Source organism: Eublepharis macularius, chromosome 11, assembly GCF_028583425.1.
Source record: "Eublepharis macularius isolate TG4126 chromosome 11, MPM_Emac_v1.0, whole genome shotgun sequence".
Lineage (NCBI taxonomy): Eukaryota > Metazoa > Chordata > Lepidosauria > Squamata > Eublepharidae > Eublepharis > Eublepharis macularius.
The window spans coordinates 72,301,352-72,324,061 of NC_072800.1; the positions used below are offsets into that span (position 1 = coordinate 72,301,352).

Consider the following 22,710-nt stretch of genomic DNA (forward strand, 5'->3'; position numbering starts at 1 on the left):
TGGTGAAGGTTAGAATCAGTACGCGCTCCTTCCCAACCATAACCTGTTTCATCCCACACACACTGCAGCCTCTGGTGTAAGCTCCCACTCCTATTTTCCATCCCTGTTCCACTGCAGCTTCCATCTGGAGGTCACTGAAAAATGCCAACAGGCCAAAGACGATTCCTCACTTTCCCTCTATCAGTATTCCAGATCCAAGCAAAGATTCCACCGAGCTGTATAATCTACACTGATGCTTCACAAGGAGCAACAAGTGTGGTTAGGTGCCCATCGGCTGATTTAAATGCCACTCATGGCAAAAGCCACTCTGCAGGGCAGGGCCTACCTGTAAAGCAGGCTCCCACCCGACTGTCCCATCACCAGCATTAGCTCTTTTTCACAATATGGCAGTCTTTATGAAATTATATTCTCATAGGATGTATTATCATTCGAAGGGAACAACCTACTGGAAAGCCTTCCTGGTTAACCTCCCTCAAAACGAATGTGAGCTTGCATCAGAACTTGCAGTGGATAGTGTACCAAGGTCAGCTCTTTCCCATTCATCTTTAATTACAGTGGCACAAAAGAAAAGCAGCAGGGCTTCCTTCTCAGACCTGGATCATTACCTCTGTTCCTCGGAGGTCTTTGGGATAGTAGATGTCTTCTGTCATTTGAACACTGAGACCGAAATCCACCAGAACCGCTTTGGTAGACATGAAAACAATGTTGCTTGCTAGAACAAAAGAAGTAAGTGAGGGTTTAGGCTCCAGGAGAAACATTTGAAGATTCTCTTTAATCAGAGAGAACATCCCACTTGGCCAGAGAGGCCAAGAAAAATAGCTGGCTTTCAGTCTACATACACAACGCCAAGAAGAAAAGGGGATCCATAACACTATAGTTGAGTCCTGAGGGATACTTTTTTCAAAATGTGCCTGCCATCCTTTCCAGAAACTGCTATGAGCTGGAGACAGACCAATTACAATATTTTAAATTAAATTACGGGAAATGCTGTTTATTTATTCTTCCAATACCATCTCTGCAGTCGAGAAATTTTGGATCAGCGCTAATGGGATAAAATTATCTTATCTGCCTGTAGCTTTAAAAAATGAGACTTTCTCCACCTCCAAAGCATTTCACATGTAAGATCCCTGCCCCTGGTTAAAATCTTGATTTTAGCTGTGAACTTCTCCAGAGGACTTTGAACAAGCCGCGGGCTGGGCTGCAGACCTCTAGGTAAAAGAGCCAGAAGATATAATTCTGTATAGGACTGCACTGTAGGGTTGCTAATATTTCTCCCCTGCTTGCTGTGCTCCCCTCACAACTCTGAGACTGAACCTAAACATCACATGAAAGCAAATTACATGATTTACATGTCTTCCCGGGCCTGCAAGGTGAGCCACCCTCCTGAACTTCTGCCGCCTCAGCTCCCCCTCATGGCTCTCCTAGTTGTCTCAGACCCTTATCTGTAATATTGTAAAATTAAAATTGGCCTTCCTTATAAGGCTGAGGTAAGAATTACTGAGATAAAGTGCATGTAGAACCTGACCACTCTGAAATGCTAAAGCATGCCCTAATAAGTGTCATCCACAGAATTTCTGCTCAGAAATTTTGCTGGGGGGCAGGGGGTGGGGACATACCACCAAAACAGAAACAAGACCCCTGTTTGTGAGCCTCCTGTGTACCAAGAAAAGATTAGGGTTTCCCGCTTTGGGTTTACCAAAGTGGGAAAAAGATTCAAAAAACCCTGAATCCTGAAGCAGCCATTGTTTCCTATGGGAAATGCCATCCCCGGCTCTCCAGGGGCCTGGGGGAGCATTTTCTTACTTAAAAATGCCAAAGTTGCTGGGGATCTTCTCCTAACTCTCTTCTCACAACCACCCAAGTTTCAGGGAGGTTAGACTTCAAGGGGCCATTCTATATCCCGCCCCCAAAAGGTGACCCTATCCACCTCCAATCTCCATTATGGGGAAAAGCAAGGGGGTTTTCTAGGTGGCTGGGAGTGGCATTTTGCAAGTAAAATGCACCAAATTTGCAGGGAACCTACTCCTACCTGTCTTCTCATGACCTCCAAGTTTCAGGGAAATTGGACTTTGGGGGGCATTCTATATCCCCCCCCAAAGAAGATGCCCCTATCCTCTAATTTAAATCCCTGCAGCATTTTTAAAAAGGCACTCTCCTTCCAGAGAATCACTGGAAGGAGAGCTGCTGCAAGGATTAGCCACTCTCAATCACTTCTCCCTTCCCTGATCCCCCCCTCTCCTCCTCCTTCTCACTCACTCCAACCCTCTCCTTCCCTCTCCCATCAGGTAAAAAAAGGCACAAATGCCGGTGGGAAGCACTTTTTCTCTTGCTGTTCCTTAAGGAACAGCAAGGGAAAGAGTGCTGCCACACTACCTGAAGCTTACCGAAGCATTTTGAATCACTTTGGTAAGCTTTGCTTCAGTATTACCGAATCGCTTCAGCAATGCTGGGGCTGATTTGGTAATACTGAATCTTGCTGAATCGGGCCTGATTCAGGTTAAAATCCCGAACCCAAAGCACATATCCCTACTCTTGCAACTACAAGTATCTTCCTTGATCCTCATGAGTTTCAGATGCTCCCAGGGAAGGTCCATTTAATATAGTGGAACTTACTTATGAGTGAACATACACAGGACCGCACTACTTAAAAAGGCATACAGCTCCTAAACTACCGATATGCAAGTTAAACTAGTGATTTTATAAAGCCTGAAATACTATTGCTTTCAGAGTAGAAGACCTTGTGAATGGCACTGGGTAAAAACCAGAGTTGGAACTATTTGAGAGCAATCTTCTTCCCCCCAAAATACCGTATGATCAGGGTTGGTCCATTTAGCTTCAAATATCAAGTCCACAGTCAGTCCTGAATGACAAATTCAGGCAGGAAAATGGACTTACACTGCAATTCAAAACAAAGTTCTATCCTTCTACATCCACTGGGCTTACAAGGGTATGACTTTCCTTAGGACTGCACTATTATTCCACTGTAATGGACTATATTGCAGAGGAATCCCAGATGGTCATCCAGATGCAGACATAATGACAATCTTTAAACTGAAGGTTTTCAACATTATGTCATTCTTATGAGGTATATAAGCAAAGAGAAAGCTATTTACAAGTGAACGCAAGCTTACGTTTTATATCTTGATGTATAACTCCCTTTGAGTGAAGAAACTCAAGTCCTTTGAGGATATGCTTTGTGACCCAAATGATCTCAAATTCTCTCATCGGTCCACAGCTTTCCACTTTCTCCAGGACGGAGCCACCTTCTCCTGCCTCCATGAAAAGATGGATTGTCTCATCCCACAAGATGGCTCCATAAAGCTCTGCAATGTTCTCGTGGCGGAAGCAGGCTTGAATTTCAACATCGGATGGCTTAAACTGTTCCACTGGTACCTAGGATGCCAAAATATAGATAGGCTAAGTAAAACAGCCAGATTTCTTCTGCTTCAGTAGAATGGTGTAAATGGTGTATGTGTGAGTGGGGGGTGTCAGCTGTCAAGAGAATTGTTAACAAATTAAAACTGTAAAACAAATGTTGACGAAGTAGCTTGGGCAAGGTAGTGTTCCACTGATCAAAAAAAAGATGCCACAGGCACTAGCCAAGAGGTGCTGACAAACTGCACTCAACGTTTCTATAAACATGATAACTAAGGGAAGAACTGCCTTTTCCCCAGTGGCAAAAAGGGGTTGTTGGAATAGTGTAAACATGTAATTCTGACATAACAGAAGCTCTGCTTTGGGTAATGATGTTTAGATCCCCCACAGCAAATGAGCATTTGGAGGGATCTGAGCCGTTACTGTTCTCTGACTCACAAACAAGGAGGGCCCGCATAACTAGCACAAAGCCTAAAGGAAGGGCAGGGTGTGCACACAGCCAAAGCTGCATGGAGCACTCCAACCTGCTCTTAATTAGATACCAAATATTTACTTCCTAATCATAATACTTAACAGCTCATCGAAAATTAGTCGCTCGCACATGTAATGTACTGTGACCAACTGGCCCTTTGAAGTCACTGCCAGAAGCCCTAGGACGCTTTTGTTTTGTTCTGCTTTGCTTTCAAACAGGAAACATTTTGATATGAAATTTTGGGGATGGAGTCAGGGTCTGCCTTTCTGTATCCAAGCTGTGGCCCTGCCCAATCTGTACTTCTTACAGAAAGGATGGCAAAGATTCTTAGCCATTCTTGGGAGCCTTCTATGTCATTTCCTGCTGGACAAATACCTACCACTTACTGGAGGCCCATGAACCCTCTACCGCCGGCTGAAGCACCCCAAACAGAATCACACACCCTCCTAAGGCCACTGCAGTCCATGTCAGTGTGGGGTGGGAAGATGTGTCCAGATGTATCACTGCTACACCTCCCCCACTTCCAACCCAGGGTCAGTTTTCAAAAGAGAGTTGGCTATTCACACAAGCATAGCAAATTACAGAAGCAGAGAATTCCCAGTCTGGAGGCTGTACCAACCTGCCTATAGCAAAGAAAAAAAGAAAGAGGGCAGGCTTCAACCCCCCCAAAAAACTGGGTAACCAAAAAGGCTGAAAGAAAAAAAAAACTTCTTCATACAAGTGCTAAGACTAATGCCAACCCCCACCCCTCCAATAAGTATCTAAATCTTTAATAAAATCCCAAGAATTAAAACTGTATGATTAAAAGAATATCACTCAGGTTTTGTATCTATAAGTACCTCCCTCTAGTGTAGAAACTCTTAAACAATTGCACCCATACACATGAAGGATGTCAAACAATTACAGGTTACAGTTTTAGGTGGGCAGCTGTGTTGGTCTGGGGTAGAACAGCAGGATTTGAGTCTTGCATGGCACCTTAGAGACCAACAAGATATTCAGGGTGCAAGTTTTCAAGCGTCAGCGCTCCTTTCTTCACACACTACCAAAAAAAGGAGCCCTGACTCTCAAAAGCTTATACCCTGAATATCCTGTTGGTCTCCAAGGTGCCACTGGACTCAGGTACTGTAATGTATGTATGTATGTATGTATGTATGTATGTATGTATGTATGTATGTATGTATGTATGTATGTCATTTATAGTCTGCCTTTCTCACTGAGACTCAAGGCAGATTATATAGTGTGAGATTAGCATAGTCAATCATCATCGTCATTGATTACATGTATATAATGATGACTGTAACAGTATCTGTTCATCTTTTCTTTTAACCTCCCTGTAGGCACACCAGCATTATATGGTGGCCTCAGTAGCCATAAACTGCACTGTTTGAGCAGAACTCAGCTATAATGTGCAACATGAGGCTATCATAGCACACTGCAGGAGCCAAAATGGATTACAGCACAATCAGGAGTGTCCAAAAGAGTTTCTTCTGTCTGCCTGAAAGCTAAGTGGGGAAAAGCCTCACAGGTAATGGTTTTATGACTGCAAATGAGCACGTCAATGAAAAACTGAAAGGAAACAAAAAATCTATCTGGGTACTTTCTACTGTAAAGCACAAAAATATTGTACAGCCTTATTTTGAAGCAATCTATTACTCAGGTACAGGGTTACACCTTCTGAAAAACACATGTAATCCTAAAGGTACAGGCCTTTTAAGATAAGACTCATACCCAACATTTCTCCTACGCACATTAGCCAGTGAGTCACTGATTCATTTAAGGAGTTTTCTCTCTTTGTGGATTGTTGTTATTCACCCGATGAATCCAATACAGAATCCCACCCAAACAGAAGCTTCCTGCTCCCTTATACAGGAGAAGGCTCACAGGTACACTAGGAGTTCCCACAACAACCCAGAAGTCTGTTTGGATGTTGCACAAAACCATCATTATGGAAGCTTAACTGGTTTGTTGTGACTGTCAGGATGACAACCAGTGGCTTGTGATCAGCCAGCAAAACAGAATGAAACACACTGGTCTGATCTGTGTTTACAGACCATATGTTACATAATTGATAGTTTGGAGTGATGTCTGAATGGATAAACCAAAATTATAGCAAATTCTAAGGGCTGCTGCTCCATAGATATGAGAATGCTAAGCTGATGGAAAATTAAAGTAAACTAATAGCATTAAACTGTGGTTTGCCTATCGAATTGGACTTTGCTTAGTACAAACCATGGCTTGCTAAGGTGCCTGAATTTGCATAGAAGCAGGGCTATTTTTCTGGGGAAAGAGGTGGTGGAACTCTCAAGAGGGAAATGAGGGAGAAACACACAGAAGTGAAGTGCTGCTGCTTTCAAATGCACCACAGCTTTTTTCAGCTGAGAGGGAGGGGGGTTCCTCCTCCCTCTCCCCTCAGCTGAAAAAGCTGCTGGCATTTTAAAACAGCTTTTTTCAGCTGAGGGGAGAGGAATCCACGCTGCTTTTTTCCAGCTGAGGGAAGGGGGAGAGGTAATTTTCAGCTGATGGGGGATCCCCCTCCCATCAGCTGAAAAGTGGCGGGCTTTGAAAGCAACACTTTTCTTGCTGCTTGCAAGCCACAAGAAAAGTGTTGCTCTTTGCCTGAAGCTAAAACGCTGGATGTCTTGGGTTGCACACGGGAGGATACAGGATTGGGGGTGGGGCCACCTGACAAGTGATTACTTTCAGGAGGTGCCGGAACGCCATTCCACTGTGTTCTAGCTGAAAAAAGCCCTGTGCAGAAACATAGAATGTGTGCATCGGAACCACAGCTTACATCATATTGTTTGATAACTTCCTTGCAATACTAATGTTTAACAGCTGTATTTCCTTTTAACTTCTTATGTGTGCATAAGTTCTTGACCGTTGCCTGAACTTTTTGCTAGGGCGAAATATGTCTTATGCCAGCTAAACACTACAAACAGCAGTGCAAACTGTTAACTCTCTCTTAAGACAGCCTAGCAAGCATCAAACCATCAAAGAGTCACAAGGCTCTAAGGTGCGAGCAAAGATGCTCTATCCTCTCTGGTCCTGGGGAATGATGTGGTTGTTCTCCTCACTGTACCTATTAACCATTTCCCAAACAAGACCCTGCTCAGGTGGCACTCCAGGCACAGACTCAAGCCGCCTCCCCTGTGTATATACTGAACTGTTTCCATTTAGATTTTTTTTTCTTGTAATGGAAGAAAGAGCAGCAAAATAAGAGCCCATGAGAAGCAGAGATAATCTAACGACCCCTGCAAATTACTGTGGGGATTAGGAAAGGCAATCTTAGTAACATACCAGTTTGCAAGCCATTCGCTTTTTGGTTTCTGTATCTTGGGCCAAGTACACTTTTCCAAATGCTCCTCGGGGAATGAAGTCAGAACCAATATTTCTATAGGTCAGCTTCCATGGAAATAAGAGCACATCCGAGTCAATTTGATAGCGCCCATTTTTAGGACTGATCTAGAAAATATTTTTTTTAAAAGAAAGAAAGAGGAATTAGAACAGTTTTTTACTTGAATAAATTATATTTATGTAGAGACAGACTCATTGATTGAAATATTTGTCAAACACATGAAGCTCCTTTGCCCTGGGTCAAACTATTTATCTCCATTGCCTGGTACTATCTATTCTGCCATGCAGCAGTTCTCCAAGGTGGTCATATGAAGAAGTGTTTCCTGGGTTATCTTTTTAACCAGAAATGCCTGGGATTGGATCCAGGACCTTCTTTATATAAAGCAGGGGCTCTACCACTAAGGTTCTCAAAAGACAACTTAACTTTGATTTCTTCTTCTCAATGGCCTCATGACATCAGTGATTATCTTTATTTAGAAAGATCAAATGGGAACAGCATGTGAGGCATTCATTTCACTCTGGAAATATTTACAATTCCAACCAACCATCAGCCTCCCTGTAAAGTCCAAGTTGTAATTAATTGTCTGGCAACAACAGCATGACTGACAGGCTAATAAGGAAGGGTTGTGTAATGAATCTACCTGGAGGATTGTTTGTTCAGTCTTGGAACCTGCTCATCTGTTGCCCCACAAAGCTGTGGGTTAGGCTTTGGAAAGTAAGCAAACTCTTTCAACATTTCCTACCATCACAGGCTGTAACTGGGGGGCAGGAGGAAGCCCTTTCTCCAAAAGATATGGGAAAGGACTGCGTCAATGTGAATAGCAATAGAGCAATCACATCATGCACATCACGCATCCCAAGAAAGCTCTGAATAATCGCAAGCCGGTTTGGCCAGCTAAAACACTGCTTCAGATGACTGTCCTGTTGAGGTTCACCAGTACAGAGCAAAAAACTGTCTGATCTCCCCCAAGTTAAAGATTCAGATGTAATGTTTCGTCGATTGGTTTATTAAATCTATAGCTTTTAACATATAAAAACTTAATTCTTTTAAAAAAAGTAAAAAAAAAAGTTGCCCAGTTTGTTGACATCTTACACCAAGAAGCCTTCACTCACACTCACACTCACACATGGACTTTAATTTCAGCCTGTGGTTTCTTGCTAAAATGATGGGGATCCAGTTTCATTCTTATAAAGCAACTTTCTGGCCTTCTTGTTTGCAATAAGTACAAAAATATTTCCCATGTAGTTTTCATGGCCAAATGGGTTGCTTTGCTAAGTATCCCAAAAATAAACTTGCAGTGCAGGAAACTTTTCCATTTGCAAATCCTGAAGATCTTTCTCATTGTGTTATCTCATAGAATAAAATAAAAGGTTGCCAGATAAAAATTCCATAGACAGGTTTGGGTTTATATCTGAAAAAAGAAACAGCAACACAGAGCTGGTCTATCAGATGTTTGTTTGTTTGTTTGTTTGTTTGTTTGTTTGTTTGTTTGTTTGTTTCAGACATAAAACAAAATAAAAATGGAGACATTTTCAGAGTTCAAACCTTTATTTAGTGGTGTAGTGGTTAGAGTGTTGGACTAGGATCTAGGAGGCCCAGGTCCGAATCCCCACTCTGCCACGGAAGCTCACTAGGTGGCCTTGAGCCAGTCATATCCTCTCAGCCTAACCTACCCCATAGGGTTGTTGTGAGGATAAATGGAGAAGAGGAGAATGATGTAAACTGCTTTGCATTTCCACAAGGGAGAAAGGCAGGATATAAATAAACAAATAAATAATCTCACACTTGCAAAATCTGGATTTCATTATATTCCTCAAAGCTTTCCCAATAAATATGCATCGACTCGGAAGATCCGGTGCTGGAATCTTAACACTCCAGCCAGGTCTTTCCAGTGTGACAGTGTAGTATATGGTTAATTGGTTGGGTTGTGAATCAGCACTCTGCTGGTTCGACTCCCACGACTGCCATAAACTCTGCAGGTGGCCTTGGGTAAGCCACTCCTCTCCATCCCAGCTCCCCAGCTGTATTGTGGGAATAACAACATTGACCTCGTTCATCACTCTGAATGGGGGCACTAATCTATCTACAAGGGCAGTATAAGCACAGTTAGTATTTTTTCCCAGCTCCTTTGCCATGCAGGACTGTATTGTGTAACATCTAGAGCCACTGTGCTACCCTGCCAGAGCAGAATCCAGTCTGAGTATCTGGCCCATGAGCACTAGCGACCTCCCCACCTGCCTCACCCCACTCCTCCCCAGCAAGAGGGCACCACGGGGTGTGGTGGGGGTTGGTCCAGAAGGCGCCATGGTCAGGGACCAGGAAAGGGTCCAGATGCATATTCAGGGTGTTTTTTTAGCAGGACACAGATGAATATCTGACCCACAAGATTTGGAGAACATATGTTACTCCATACAGACCAGCAGGGCTCATTTCGAGGGGGAATGCGCCGGAATGCAGTTCCGGCAGTTCCCCAAAGAGGTCACATGTCAGGTGGCCCCACCCACCTGACTCTCAGCCATTTTGGGCCCGTTTCATCCTGGATTGGGGCCGAAACGGCCCGGATCGGGCCTCTGACAGGTGGTGGATCATGCTTCTGTTCAGCAGCGGCCCAATCCTGACCATTTTGGGCCCCTTTTTGGCCATTTTCAGTCCCTTTTTGCCATTTTGGGCCCAATTTCGGCCCTGAATGGCCAGGATTAGGTCCAAAGCAGCCAGGATAGGTGATGTCAGGGAGTGTGGCATACGCAAATCGGTTATGCTAATGACACATTTCCAGTGATGTCAAGGGGCGTGGTATATGCTAATGAGTTATGCTAATGAGTTCCTCCCACTCTTTTCCTATGAAATGACCCCTGCAGACCAGTATTGTTTAGTGCTGTGACCCCAAACGAGGAAGCACCAGGATTTGAATTTGGGGTCTTCATATTGCAAAGAATGTGCTCTACACCTAAGCTACTGTCTCTTCCACAAATCTGCATATGTAGCTATGGCATCCATAACTGAAACACATACAGTTCTTCATCACTGCCTGGACACAGAATATATATTCACACCCAGTGGCACAATTTGAATTCCTTTAAGGCATATTTATAGGACTCTCTCTAAAGACCAAGATTTGGATGTCAGTTTGGGAACGTTGTGAACTTCAAATAACATGAACCCAACTGGACCTGAATCAAGAAGAGCATCCAGCCTTAAGCCTACATATTTATTAGTCAATCCAATAGCCTTTGGTGAAAGATAATCTCAAAGAAGTGTGTATGGAACAACAGCCAGAATCTCCAGAAAATAACGTACCATATTTAGTATGATCCCGGATTCCTGTCTTCGGAGCCGGCAAAACTGCTTTGTGGCATTCGATACTTGGTTTGCAAAAGCAAGCAAGTCTTCCACAGTCCCATACTTGACAGACGACAACAGGGAAACCTCTCTCCCACTGAAGAGCAAGGAGTCTGTGCGTTCCTCATTTTTATTATTCTCCGGACACAGAGAAATCAGACTGTCTTCATAAACTGCCAGGTCTCCGTTTGGGTAAAGGTTCTCCATGATGTCAATGACTTCAGACATATTTAAGTCTCTCAGTAATAAGTCAATCTCCTCTTTATTGTCACTGTCAGTACTCATATACTCCATTACTGGCTGTCTTCTCCTCCTAATTTTATCTGCAAATGGCAAGGAAAGAAAAAGCCAAATAATCAACTTTCACAGTCAGTTAAAGAGGCAAACTAAAGAGATTTCAAAACAGGAAGCATTTTTGGTATGTGTGACTCTGTGTCTCTACAGAAAGAAGAAGAAAAGCACGCAACATTGCTGTGACCCTGCACCTAGTTATTTAAGCTCCTGATGCAATGCTGCACATATGTCCTATGGAACAAGTCCACGGAACTTGGCGGGACACTTCCAAATCAACATGCATAGGACCAAGCCGCGTGTAAAACAAAGAAGGTCATCAGTCTTCTGGTGAGGCCTGGAGTTCTCCTGGAATTCCGACTCCCAGACTACAGAGATTAGTTCCCCTGGAGGAAATGGCAGCTTCAGAGAAAGAAATCTATGGTATGCTATGGATTTTAGAAGGAACAGAAATCCTAGAGTGACATCACATCCCTGCTGAGCTCCCTACCTTCTCCAAACTCCACCCAGCCCAGGCACTGTCACCAAAGCTCCAGGAATTTCCCAAGCCAGTGCTGCAACCCTATAAAGCAATGACATTCAAACAAACATTCTGCGATTGAATCTGGCACTGGGGCAATCCAGAGTTATGTATACTGAAGTCCCACTTCATTCATTGGAACTTGCTTGTTCACCACTCATTTCCAGGGAGCCTGACAAGAGCCTTTTCTAAGGAACAAGTGACTTCAGCCAGCAGAGAGAGAGAGGGCTCACTGTGACAGGATTTGCTCAAGGTTCTGGTAGTAAAACAGTCAGGGAAACATGGGATGGGGGGAGAGAACTGCCTTGTCTTTTGGTTGAGCCCTGCCTTACAGAGCCTGCAACTATGACCTTTTGGGGAAAGCCCCTGTTTGAACAGTATGGTATAGGGAAATCAGGGCTTTTTTTTAGCAGGAACACGGTGGAACGGAGTTCCGGCACCTCTTGAAAATGGTCACATGGCCGGTGGCCCTGCCCCCTGATCGCCAGACAGAGGGGAGTTTAGATTGCCCTCCGTGCTGCTCCAGTGGCGCGGAGGGCAATCTAAACTCCCCTCTGTCTGGCGATCAGGGGGCGGGACCACCGGCCATGCAACCATTTTCGCTGAGGGTGATTTAAACTTTAAAAAACTCCCCCCTTGTTCCAGCTGACCCAAAGTGATGTCATTGTGTGGTCCTGAATTCCACCACTGAGTTCCACCACCTCTTTTCCCAGAAAAAAAAACCCTGGGGACAATCATCTGAAAAAGAAAGGGAGGGAATAAAGCAAATAAAGTTTCCAGATCAGTGCAGACAGCAGAACAGACGTGTCTCTGGCTACAGATTACATCCCAGGCACTAGCCAAGCAATGCCTACAACATTCCAATTGCAGTAGTATTATTATCAACATTAATAAGATACTCATGGGAAAGCCACCATTTCTCAAGAACTAGATACAATTCTTTACATGCAGAGAAAATGTGATAGTGCAGAAACAGAACTGTACCTTAAAAGAAGGCATATGGATCCTGAGAGATGTCACACACAGGCTACAACCACACTGTGCACAAAGGCTACACTCACTGTAGACTGGGTCCTTAATGACCAAACAGTACCACTGCCAGTCCATCAGTCAAGGAGCCTCATGCAAGGGCTGAAAAACAGCCCTAAGTCAACGGAGCTCCAAAGTAAGTACACACTTGAAAAAAATTAAAATGCAAGACTCCCTATTGTAGCAGCCTCCTAAAAACATTCTATAGTTGAATTGCGATAATATCATATGATATTATCCTCCTCCTTTGTTTCCAGTTCATATTTGCATTCCTTTTCTATGTAGTTTCTTCACATAGTTTCAATAAGAGGGTTAGGGAGCGGAGGAACTTACAGGAATCCAAACCTGACATTCCAACTAAAAGCACTTCCCAGTCCACAATCAGAAGGAACCTTCCTATTCACAACACACTTTAAAAACCGGGAAAACAAGGATTGCATTATTTCAGAGAAGCAGGCTACTGGAAATCCCCCAGCACACACATTATCTCCATAGACAATGCTTAATTTTTTCTTTCTTTCTTTTTTTTAAAAAAGGGAAACTGGACTTAAGCCATTTCTGGCTGCAGAAATGCCAGACATGTTTTCCAGGGTCATATGAAAAAGAACCAGTCAGTTCAGGCTCCTTCTTAGTACCAACTCATTCACTTCCTTTAAAGCAACAGACAGAGCTGCTAATAGAAACGACCTAAGCTCTTTGGAGATCTGTGCAGTTCTCACAAAAATGCTGAGCACTGAACCTTGTAGGAAAAAACAGAAAAAGTTCAGAGGAAAAAAAGTGGGGATTCCTGAAAGGTAAGATGACAAGAGCAAGTACAAATAAAAGTCTTCATCTGACCATGAAGGACTTCCCAAGAGGATTGAATTTAGACCTTCTTTTAAAACACTGTCCGCATTTTGTCATTTCTACCAGTCATTTTCATGACACACGGCAAAGATGTGCCTACCTTTCTTCTGGTTGAAGAATAGGGTGCCTCAATTTCACACACACACACCCCTCCCCTGGCTTTCTTAACCCTACATAGGGCAAAAGAAAAAGAAAAACTGGACACAGAGTGAGATGCCAGGGAACTCCACCCTGGCTGACCAGCTGAAGCTGTCAGGCAATATCGAGTGCCCAGCTATAGTTTTTGTTCAAGATTCTTATCTTCAAGCTACTTTCTGCAAAACCGTGGAAGCTTTCTGGCACGTGCCTGCAGCTGGCATCCAGGACATCAGAAGCGAACAGCGTCCAGGCCAGGAGGTACACCGCATCTAACCACTTTAACCAAAAGCCGAGGATCTTGTGCCCCTTTGCAAGCAGCAGAGAGTGAACCTCTGGAACCACATCCTTTAAGAGAGAAGGGGCAGAGCTCCTTCCCAGAAGAACTGGGGAAGGGAAACGCTCGCTCACTAACCACCTGGTTGAGTTCTGCCTCATTACATCATTTCGAAGCATAGATTGTCATCTTTTGACAAGAATACCACCTTTGATGTTTTGGCTTTCCAGAATCCATACCTGTTCGCTTCAGACTGTCTTAGCAAAGTGTACCAGTTCAGTTGTTGCAATTCTCAGTAAACAGAATTCTCTTCTGTAACAGTTTCCAATTACCCATCAAAGGTGGAAAGCACTGAGTTTTCCAGCTGGAACTTCCCCGTGATCTACGTTTTGATGGGCTTGGTATATTTACTTGGTTCCCTCCCCCCTTCCCCATTCATGTTACTAATCCTGCAACAGAACTTTACATTGGCCACCTCTTGAGCTAGAAGCAGAAGGGGGGCCTCTGCAACTTACAGCCCCAAACTTGTGCAGAGTTGTCAATGGAAGCCCATCGGTTTCAATGGGTGCACCAAACTGTGCAGAATCAGGGCCAGGAACCAGGAAAGATACAGACTGTTTTAGAGGGTGTCTTTATTTAAGGATTGCAACTGATCTCAAGCCCAAACAGTCTCATGTTCCAAGTCCAAACTGGCAAGTTATCAATGTAGGCTCAAGAAATTCACCCAGAGTTTTTAAAAGAAAGCACTTTAGCACCACAGAATTTGAGAAACCTGCCTCTCCTAAATCTCATTAACTCCAAAAGGTAACCTTCCACATTTTATCTTATGGTTTCCTTCAACCCCAAAAGCTCTAGACTTGCTGCAGAACTTGAGAAATCTCTTACACGTTTAAAAGGCATGTTCAGTCTCCAATTCTAGGCATTCTCCCTTGTAGGAGCTAAAGTGCTTGCAAACTATCAGGGGCACTCCATTCTGATCCTCTTACCAGAGCATAACAGTCTTCAGTGCCCCACGGTAGTTATAACTGCAGCTGGAAACGGTTTTAGCAGTTGGCTAAACAAATGTTACTGACACAGGTTAATACTATAACAATACTATAAGAATTACCTCCCTCTAAGCCTTCTGTTTTCAACAGATTTAAAAAGATATAACTCTGCTTGGTATTGTACTGTAGGTGTTAGAATTTCTCTAAAAAATAGAATCTATATACACATGATCCATACAGAAGTTCCTACTTAGAATTTCATAAGCAGAGTTGAGGACAGAGTCACCCCACCATTTCCCCTAAAACCAGGTGGCTTTGCAGAATTACCTCAAAGAGGACTTCCTGTAGAATGGTCCCAGGTCATATCCAAACGAGGGCTGCCAACTCTGGGTTGGGAAATTTCTGGGAATTTAGGGGTGGAGCCTGTGGAGGGCAGAGTTTGGGGAGGGGAGGCATTTCAGCAAGGTACAATGCCATAGAGTCCATCCTCCAAAGCAGCCATTTTCTCCAGAGGAACTGATCTCTGTCATCCAGAGATCAGTTGTAATTCTGGGAGACTTCCAGGCCCCACTTGAAGGTTGGCAACCCTAAATAGAACCGTAAGTCTACACAAGCCTAGGAAACTTGAGTTTTGAGGCTCATTTAATCCATGCTGATTGAATCCTAATACATTATTATTTATGAACAGCATAAAATGCCAATACGAAGAATCACCTCACAGTGGGTAGATGGCTACAGGTACCTGACCTCACTTCCATTCACAATTTAGGATTTGTCTGATCACTCCCTGATTCACAATTATCTCAAATAAAACCTTTAGTTCTGATGTCGGGGAATTCTATGGTGTTGACTCAAATCCCTTCAATATGTTTCAGGTCACTCTTCCAGAGAATTCTGAACTCCACCCACTCCACTCAGGTAGACTGACCAGAAGGATGAACCCTGCTATGCATCCACTTCTCCCAAGACCATGTAGTAGTGGTTCACAAAGTCCCATTCCTTATGCACTCCAAACTCCGTTCCAGCTCCCCTGAATCATAAAGTGAATATTTACCCTCTCAAGCTGATGAATAATACCAATGAACTCTTGAGTAGAGAGGTACAGAACATGGCTGACACTTAAAACTAAAGTCCCTGTATAAATGTTTGGATCTTGCAGAAGAATCCACGTTAGAAGACTGGGAATTAATTAACTTTTATATCACCGCATTTCTCTGAAGAACAAGCACCCGTAATACCAGAAACAGTGATGCTATTTTCCAGAGTCTACATCTAACTTGTATCACTTGATCCCCCTCAAAGAAGCCAAGCAATTGTAGTTTGGTAAGACTGGTCAGAATACTCCACTAGAGAAGTCTCCATCCACTCCCAAACTACAAATCTCGGAGTTCCCTGTAGGGAATATTAGAACTGAATCTCCCAGAGACATACCTCCTTTGCATCTGGATCACAGCTAGACCTGCTGCTCTCTCCCATCTTTCACCTGGCTACTGTTTTGCATTCTCCTTAGAGTTACAACTCTTCCCATTGGAAGACAGCAAGCAAACTCAGCCTTGTCTAGTCCCTCTCATTACTGCATGCAGATGGTGTAATGCATATTCCAGGAAAGTAGCTTTGCCGGGGAAAGGGGAGGATGTTAAGGAGGTAATTCCAGGCAGACCAAAGCAATTCTGACCCTCAGAGTCACTTGCACAATCAAGTACTAAATGTGACTTCTCCAGAAGGCTAGTTCGGACAACTACTCACTGCAGACTCCGGGCTGGTTGAGAGGCCATTGCCTGGTAGGGAAGCTCCCTACAAAGATTAGCTAAGGCACATGGGGTGGAGAGGTCGCAGGGTCCACTAAGGCAGCATTCCATTTGTCTGCCTTCAAGTGGTTGACCAGCGGGGTTATTAAAAGAGGCGTAAGCCAGCATTCTTTTCCCTGGGCCTCCCGTGTGCGTTCCCGGTCAAGCAGAAATGTGACCTAATTTTGAGGCAGGCGTTTTCTACCACATTTCTCCATTAACTTGTATCAAGCATCACACTCTTATCAGATAAACACAGCAAGTGAGTCAGGACTGGGGCACTCAGACAGACATGACATTGGAGACTAACATGAGTGGCACAATTTCTCTCTCCTGTCCTTCTACCTCAAAGGGCAAACCAGAGGTTTGCAGAGGACACACATGTGTGTCACTGCTGGACACATGAACATATATGAAATGGGAAGCTACTTTGTTCTGGTCCATTCACTGATATTGGCACACTGCTCTGGCTGGAGGCATTCCTTCTCAGCAACTCTAGATCTACCACTACTTATTCACACACACTGAAAGGTAGCTTTAAAAATGAAGTCCAATTCACATGTATTTCTTCCTAGGTTGATACCAGTGCTTCGCTACAGTATTTAACTACTTTAAATCCAGTTACCGCCTTTCTTCAACTGTCTGCAGTTTCCTTGACCTAATTTTTACCTCATAACACAGAGTTCCACAGCTGACTAATCAGAGAGAAGGAGGTGCAAGCAGGCAGGAGTCTGCCAGCCACACAAGAAAGCCGGGCCCCACAGGGAGACTGGCAACCCAAGGGAACTTGGAGGGGAAGAGTGGGAGGGGCATTTGACCTCAGGACACATGCAAAGACTCCCAATAACAACTGCATAGAATGTTGGGGGTAAGGATCAATCAGGCTGCATATGCAAATGACCTTGAAAGGCTGGCCCAATCAGGGAAGAGTGGCCAAGCTGGTAGCAGGCAGGGGTGCAAGCAGGCAGCAGCCTGCCAGCCACACAGGGAAGCTGTATCCCTTTGGAAAAACACATTTTACCCCTTTTTACCCCTTTAGGGGACAAATTTCTTTAAAATCCCTTCTTACTGGGTGTTTATATCTTGAAAGGAATGTTCTCCCCAAATTTCATGTTTCTCGGTCCAGAGGTTTGGGCTGGGCGTTGATGAGTTAGTCAAGACACTTGTCTTTATATATAGAGATAACTATTCTCTGTATTCAGCAATCTAGAATCCCCAAATAAGTACACAAAGGAATATGTTGGTAATCCAAGTGCTTTTTCAAATATCTAAGAATTCCCCTGGGATTCCCCCCCCCACAAGCGGACCCAATGAAATGGAAAGGGCTGCCCTTCACTTTCTTGTTCACTCAAGAGAGCTGCTGCTTTCCCCCTCCAGTGCTGCTCCACCCTTCTTATATTAAGATAGTTTCAGGTGGGTAGCCATGTTGGCCTGTAGTAGAAGAGCAAAACTTGGGTCCAGCAGCACCTTAAAGACCAACTAGATTTCCAGGGAATGAGCTTCAGAACATAAAAGCTTTGACTCTCCAAATCTCATAACCTGGAAATCTAGGGTCAAGTTAAATATGCAGTTTTTTAAAGAGCTGGGTCTGGGTTCCACTCAGGTTCCCTGCAGCCACACAGGAGCTGCGGGGTATGGCTGTTTAAAAATAGAGAAGAGCTCAAACAGCCTCCCCCTCCATGGGAGGGGGAGGAGGAGAGGCTTTCCTCTCCCTTCAAGCCATTTCCCTGTGTCAAAATAGCACAGGAGGGAGGATTTTTTTTTGGTTTTTTCCTGCTCCATGTGGAGTATTCTGTGCACATGGAGCAGTAAAAACAGCTTGAGGGGGGGAGGGAGGAGCTAAAAGCACATTCCCAGGAACCCTCCATGTATAACTTGACCCCTTGTTGCTCTTTAAGATGCTACTGGACCCGAATCTTGCTCTCTTCTTATAGTAAGAGCCACCCCCAAATAGTTATTGTTGATGCTTATAAAATATCACTGCCTGCCTGTCCATTTTTAGGTTCAATTCAAAAAGCTTGAGAGCGCTAAGGGTTACCAAAGGACCTCTTCCTCCTGTGTGAACATGTTCAAGTTCTGAGATCTTTTTTGAAGAATCAGTTTCCTGCATCCTGACTTTGATGTATAGTGGATGACCACAAATGATAGGGTCTCATCTTCCCTAGGCACTAAACTTATTAACTTTTTAATACTGGGGGAAAAACAGTCCTACAAACTGTTCGATCTAGAGGTCTTCTGTATTCGTACAGATTCTGACTGTACTGGTTCACTGGCTTATACTTTTCAGTGTTTCAGGTTGCGTACACTGTTTTTCTAGTTTAATGCAAGGCTGCTGTTTTTAATGTTTTGGGGGGGGGTTGCATTTTTTGCATTTCTGCAGTTAGAAATCATTCTTTGGAATGTGCAACATATTAATCAATTTATATCAATGTATTATATTAAATAAACACAACGCCATCTTTGATGACAGATTCAATCACTGCCAATGTGTCCCCCCACCTACCCCTGCACCCCCTGACAGTTTAGATTACAGCTGCTGTCACATCTAGGTTGTGAATCAGCACTCTGCTGGTTCGAATCCCAGTACTGCCATGAGCTCAGCAGGTGGACTTGGGTAAGCCACTCCTCTCAGCCTTGGCTCCCCAGCTGTATTGTTGGGATAATAACAACACTAACCTTGTTCACCGCTCCGACTGGGCACTAATCTATCTAGAAAAGCAATATATACGCACACTACTGTTCATACAAACATGTTTCCACATGGTTGTTGTGGGTTTTCCGGGCTGTATTGCCGTGGTCTTGGCATTGTAGTTCCTGACGTTTCGCCAGCAGCTGTGGCTGGCATCTTCAGAGGTGTCGCACCAAAAGACAGAGATCTCTCAGTGTCACTGAGACACTGAGAGATCTCTGTCTTTTGGTGCTACACCTCTGAAGATGCCAGCCACAGCTGCTGGCGAAACGTCAGGAACTACAATGCCAAGACCACGGCAATACAGCCCGGAAAACCCACAACAACCATTGTTCTCCGGCCGTGAAAGCCTTCGACAATACACATGTTTCCACAGTTCTAGCATGCAAACAATATTATACCTTAAATACTGATTTCTTACTCCATTCTCTGGAGCACCCAAACTGTGCCAATTCTGTCTCTCCATTCCTTGTGCAGTCCTAAGAACACTTCCTTGGGAAGTTGATGCTTCTGAGCAGCCCTTCCATAGCGCTGGTCTCTAAAACACCTCTTCAGAACCTACCTTTTCCATGCCTGAGCTTAACCCCCTTCACAGAAGCAAGCCATAAATAAGTTTAAGTACATTTCCTCTTTTCCCACACTCATCTTTGTTCTTTTGCGTCCCCTCTTCTGTTGCCTGCTGAAAGTTAGACTGCAAACTCCTAAGGGCAGAGACCTGCTATTTTTCTTCTTATGTTACTTTATAAAGTGCCAAGAACATTGAGGACAGCACAATAAATATGCTTAGAATGTCCTGCTAAGCACAGGGTGTCAAATCATCAAAAAATGTTTGTGATGACATGACTGCCAATAATATTCTGTTTCCACAAAAAGGTTGTTTTTAATGCTTGAAATGAAAACAGCCGTTCTGTAGCCATGCAATGGCATTTTAAATACTAACAGTAAAATCCTAAGCAGAGTTACTCCCGTCTAAGCCCACTGAAATCAATGAGCTTAGACTGGAGTAACTTTGCTTAGGACTTCACTGAAAATCTAATCAAATCAGACCTTTGGTTCCAAGACACGTGGAATCTACAAGAAGAATCTTCAGTTGACCCCACCGCACATTTCCTCACTAACTGCACAAAAGTTACATGTTCCTAATGAAACAGAAGAGCCTTATCCTTATGTTTTTTTAAATCAAAACCTGACTCCATTAAAAATCTTCATACACATCTGCCAAATATTATTTCTATATAGGACAATACAACAACTGGACTCTTCAGAGGGGGCGCTCAGTTTGATGGGCACAAACTTAACTACTTTCTTACTGACCATTAGTACAGCATCGAATGAAAGTTACAGATACCCATGATCTCAGGAATTTTTAATAACAGATATTCAAAGCAAATGCCCTTTACAATAACCTTGTAAAGTAGACCAGGTCCAAAAGCAAAATCCAAAAACAAAATCCATGCAATACTTTTCCATTATAACATTATAATAATTAATCATAATTAGTAACAACTTTTATTAGGCCAGTATTATTGCTTTTACAACTGCTGCTTTCTGGCAGCAGTTTGCCGAGCTCACTGGACAAATAAATTTACAGCAGAGATTAGTTTAGAAGTGGGGATTTCCCAGCTCACAACCGCATGTATTTCTCTGTACAGTGCTCGAAACACTCGCACCGTCAATGATTGATAGTTGTTGCAGTCATAATGCAATTGAGCTTTCTGCCAACAGAGGTTTCCAGTTTCCCACTACAAACAGGTTAATGAAATTACCACTTTCCTCCCATTTTCTCAAAGCGCGAATTGCCTTTTTCCGCAATGGGGGAAGGGGATCTTTTGACATCAGTCCTGCTTGTGGGATTCTTGGGGAGGGGGGCAGCAGCCTGGAGACAGCTGGAGACAGAATGCTGGGCTAGACCTTCAGTCTGGTCCAGCAGAGTTCTTCCGATGTTTGTATGCCTTATGATATTGCTGCCAAAAGCTAGGAAAGGAATGCAGATGCTGACCCCTACCACACTAACAAGGTTTGCTAATGAACAGAGTGATGAATTTGGATCTAAGAGACCTCAGCACGTCTACCATAAAGTCGCTGCTGGGGAAACCAGGGCAGAAGCCGGTTATCACCCGATTCTTCAAAAGCTCCAAAGCCCTAAAAGAAATGACACCCCCACCTTCATGCATTAAAGGGCCAGAAGGAAGTCAATGTTACTTGCTGCTGTGAACACCAGAAGCTGCCTTGCACTAAGCTAGAACTGTCCAGATAAGTATAGCCAACTCTGACTGGCAGCAGCTCTCGAATGGAGATCTTTCACATCACCTACTGCCTAATCCCTTTTAACCAGCGATGAACCCGGGTCCTTCTGCATCATGCCAAGCTGATTCTCTACCACCCGGCCACAGCAGCGCCTCCCCGCTACGAAACTCTTGAGCAATCACTGTCCGCCTCAGTTTCCCAGCTGTAAAATGGGAACAAGAAAAGGTTACCTCGCCATCGTGCTGCTTTCAGGACATAAACGAGAAAGCGCTTTTTCAAATTAAAGTTGTTAGAGGAGGTGTCTGCCTAGCCCACCACATACCGGAGGCACCGGGCGGGTAACAACGCTTTAATATAATGTTTTTTAAAAAAAAAACCTACGCCGATTATGCGAGAAAAGAGGAACAATCCGAGACAAGCGACCCGCAGCTGCCCTTTCCAAAGCATCCCCGTCGCGAGTGGCCAGCGGTGGACTTACTCTCTGTCTCGGGAGCTCGGGAGCCCCTCCGGGGTCAGGGACGGCCCTTCCCTCCCTGTCCGTGCCGGGCGGCCGAAGTCACCTGCCCTTCGGCGGAGGCAGGGTGCCAGGAGAGGCAGCCGGCCAAGCGAGCGCTCTGTCGGGCAGCCACCATAAAACGCGCCAGCGCAGGTCGAGCGCGCCCAGCCCCAGCTGGAACTAGCCAGGCCGGGCCGAGGGAGGAGTCCCGCCGCCGCCGCCGGACTGCCCGCGCGTGACTCAGGGCGGGCGTGGGGAAGCTCCTGCGCGGCCGGTTTCGATTTCGGGTAGCTCGGCAACCGAAAGAAGAAAGGGGCCGAGGAAGTCCCCCCGCGGCTCCTTTGTGGCGGGGAACAAAACCGAGCCCGGGTTGGGGGACTGATTTAGGGTTGCCAGCTTTGGGGTGGGAAATTCTTGGAGATTTTGAAGGTGGAGTTGAAGTTGCCAACCTCCCGCTGGTGGCTGGAGAGCTCCCGGAATTACAACTGCTCTCCAGGTCCTGGGGGAAATAGGTGTTTTGGAAGGTGGACACTATGGCATTATACACCGCTGAGGTCTCTCCCCTCCCTAAACCATGCCCTCTCCAGGCTCCATGCCCCAAATCTCCAAGAATTTGGCCTGGAGTCTGGGGAAGGACCTCAGTGGGGTACATTACTATAGACTTCGCCCTCCAAGGCAGCCATGTTCTTCAGGGGAACCGATACCTGTTGTCTGGAGATTTAGTGTAATTCTGAGAGATCTCCAGGCCCCACCTGGAGGTTGGCAACCGTAGGCAAGGCCATCTTAACCATCCACTTGAAGCTACAACTAAACACAAGTCTAATTGCATCTTTTAAAAAAATCACATGGTTTTATTCCACCTTTGT

At 44.5% G+C, this 22,710-nt stretch overlaps 1 protein-coding gene across 1 annotated transcript in view; it reads right to left on the reverse strand.

The window, feature by feature from the left end:
• The window catches only part of MAP3K8 (mitogen-activated protein kinase kinase kinase 8), a 29,449-nt gene extending 7,555 nt beyond the window's left edge, over positions 1-21,894 (reverse strand). The window contains exons 1-5 of the mRNA XM_054991544.1: positions 21,827-21,894; positions 10,500-10,864; positions 7,145-7,309; positions 3,132-3,393; positions 606-712 (exon numbers count right to left, since the gene is read on the reverse strand). Of these exons, the coding sequence (XP_054847519.1) occupies positions 606-712; positions 3,132-3,393; positions 7,145-7,309; positions 10,500-10,835 (870 nt within the window). The 5' untranslated portion in view covers positions 10,836-10,864; positions 21,827-21,894. The remainder of the gene's footprint in view (positions 1-605; positions 713-3,131; positions 3,394-7,144; positions 7,310-10,499; positions 10,865-21,826) is intronic.
• Between the last annotated feature and the right edge of the window lie 816 nt (positions 21,895-22,710).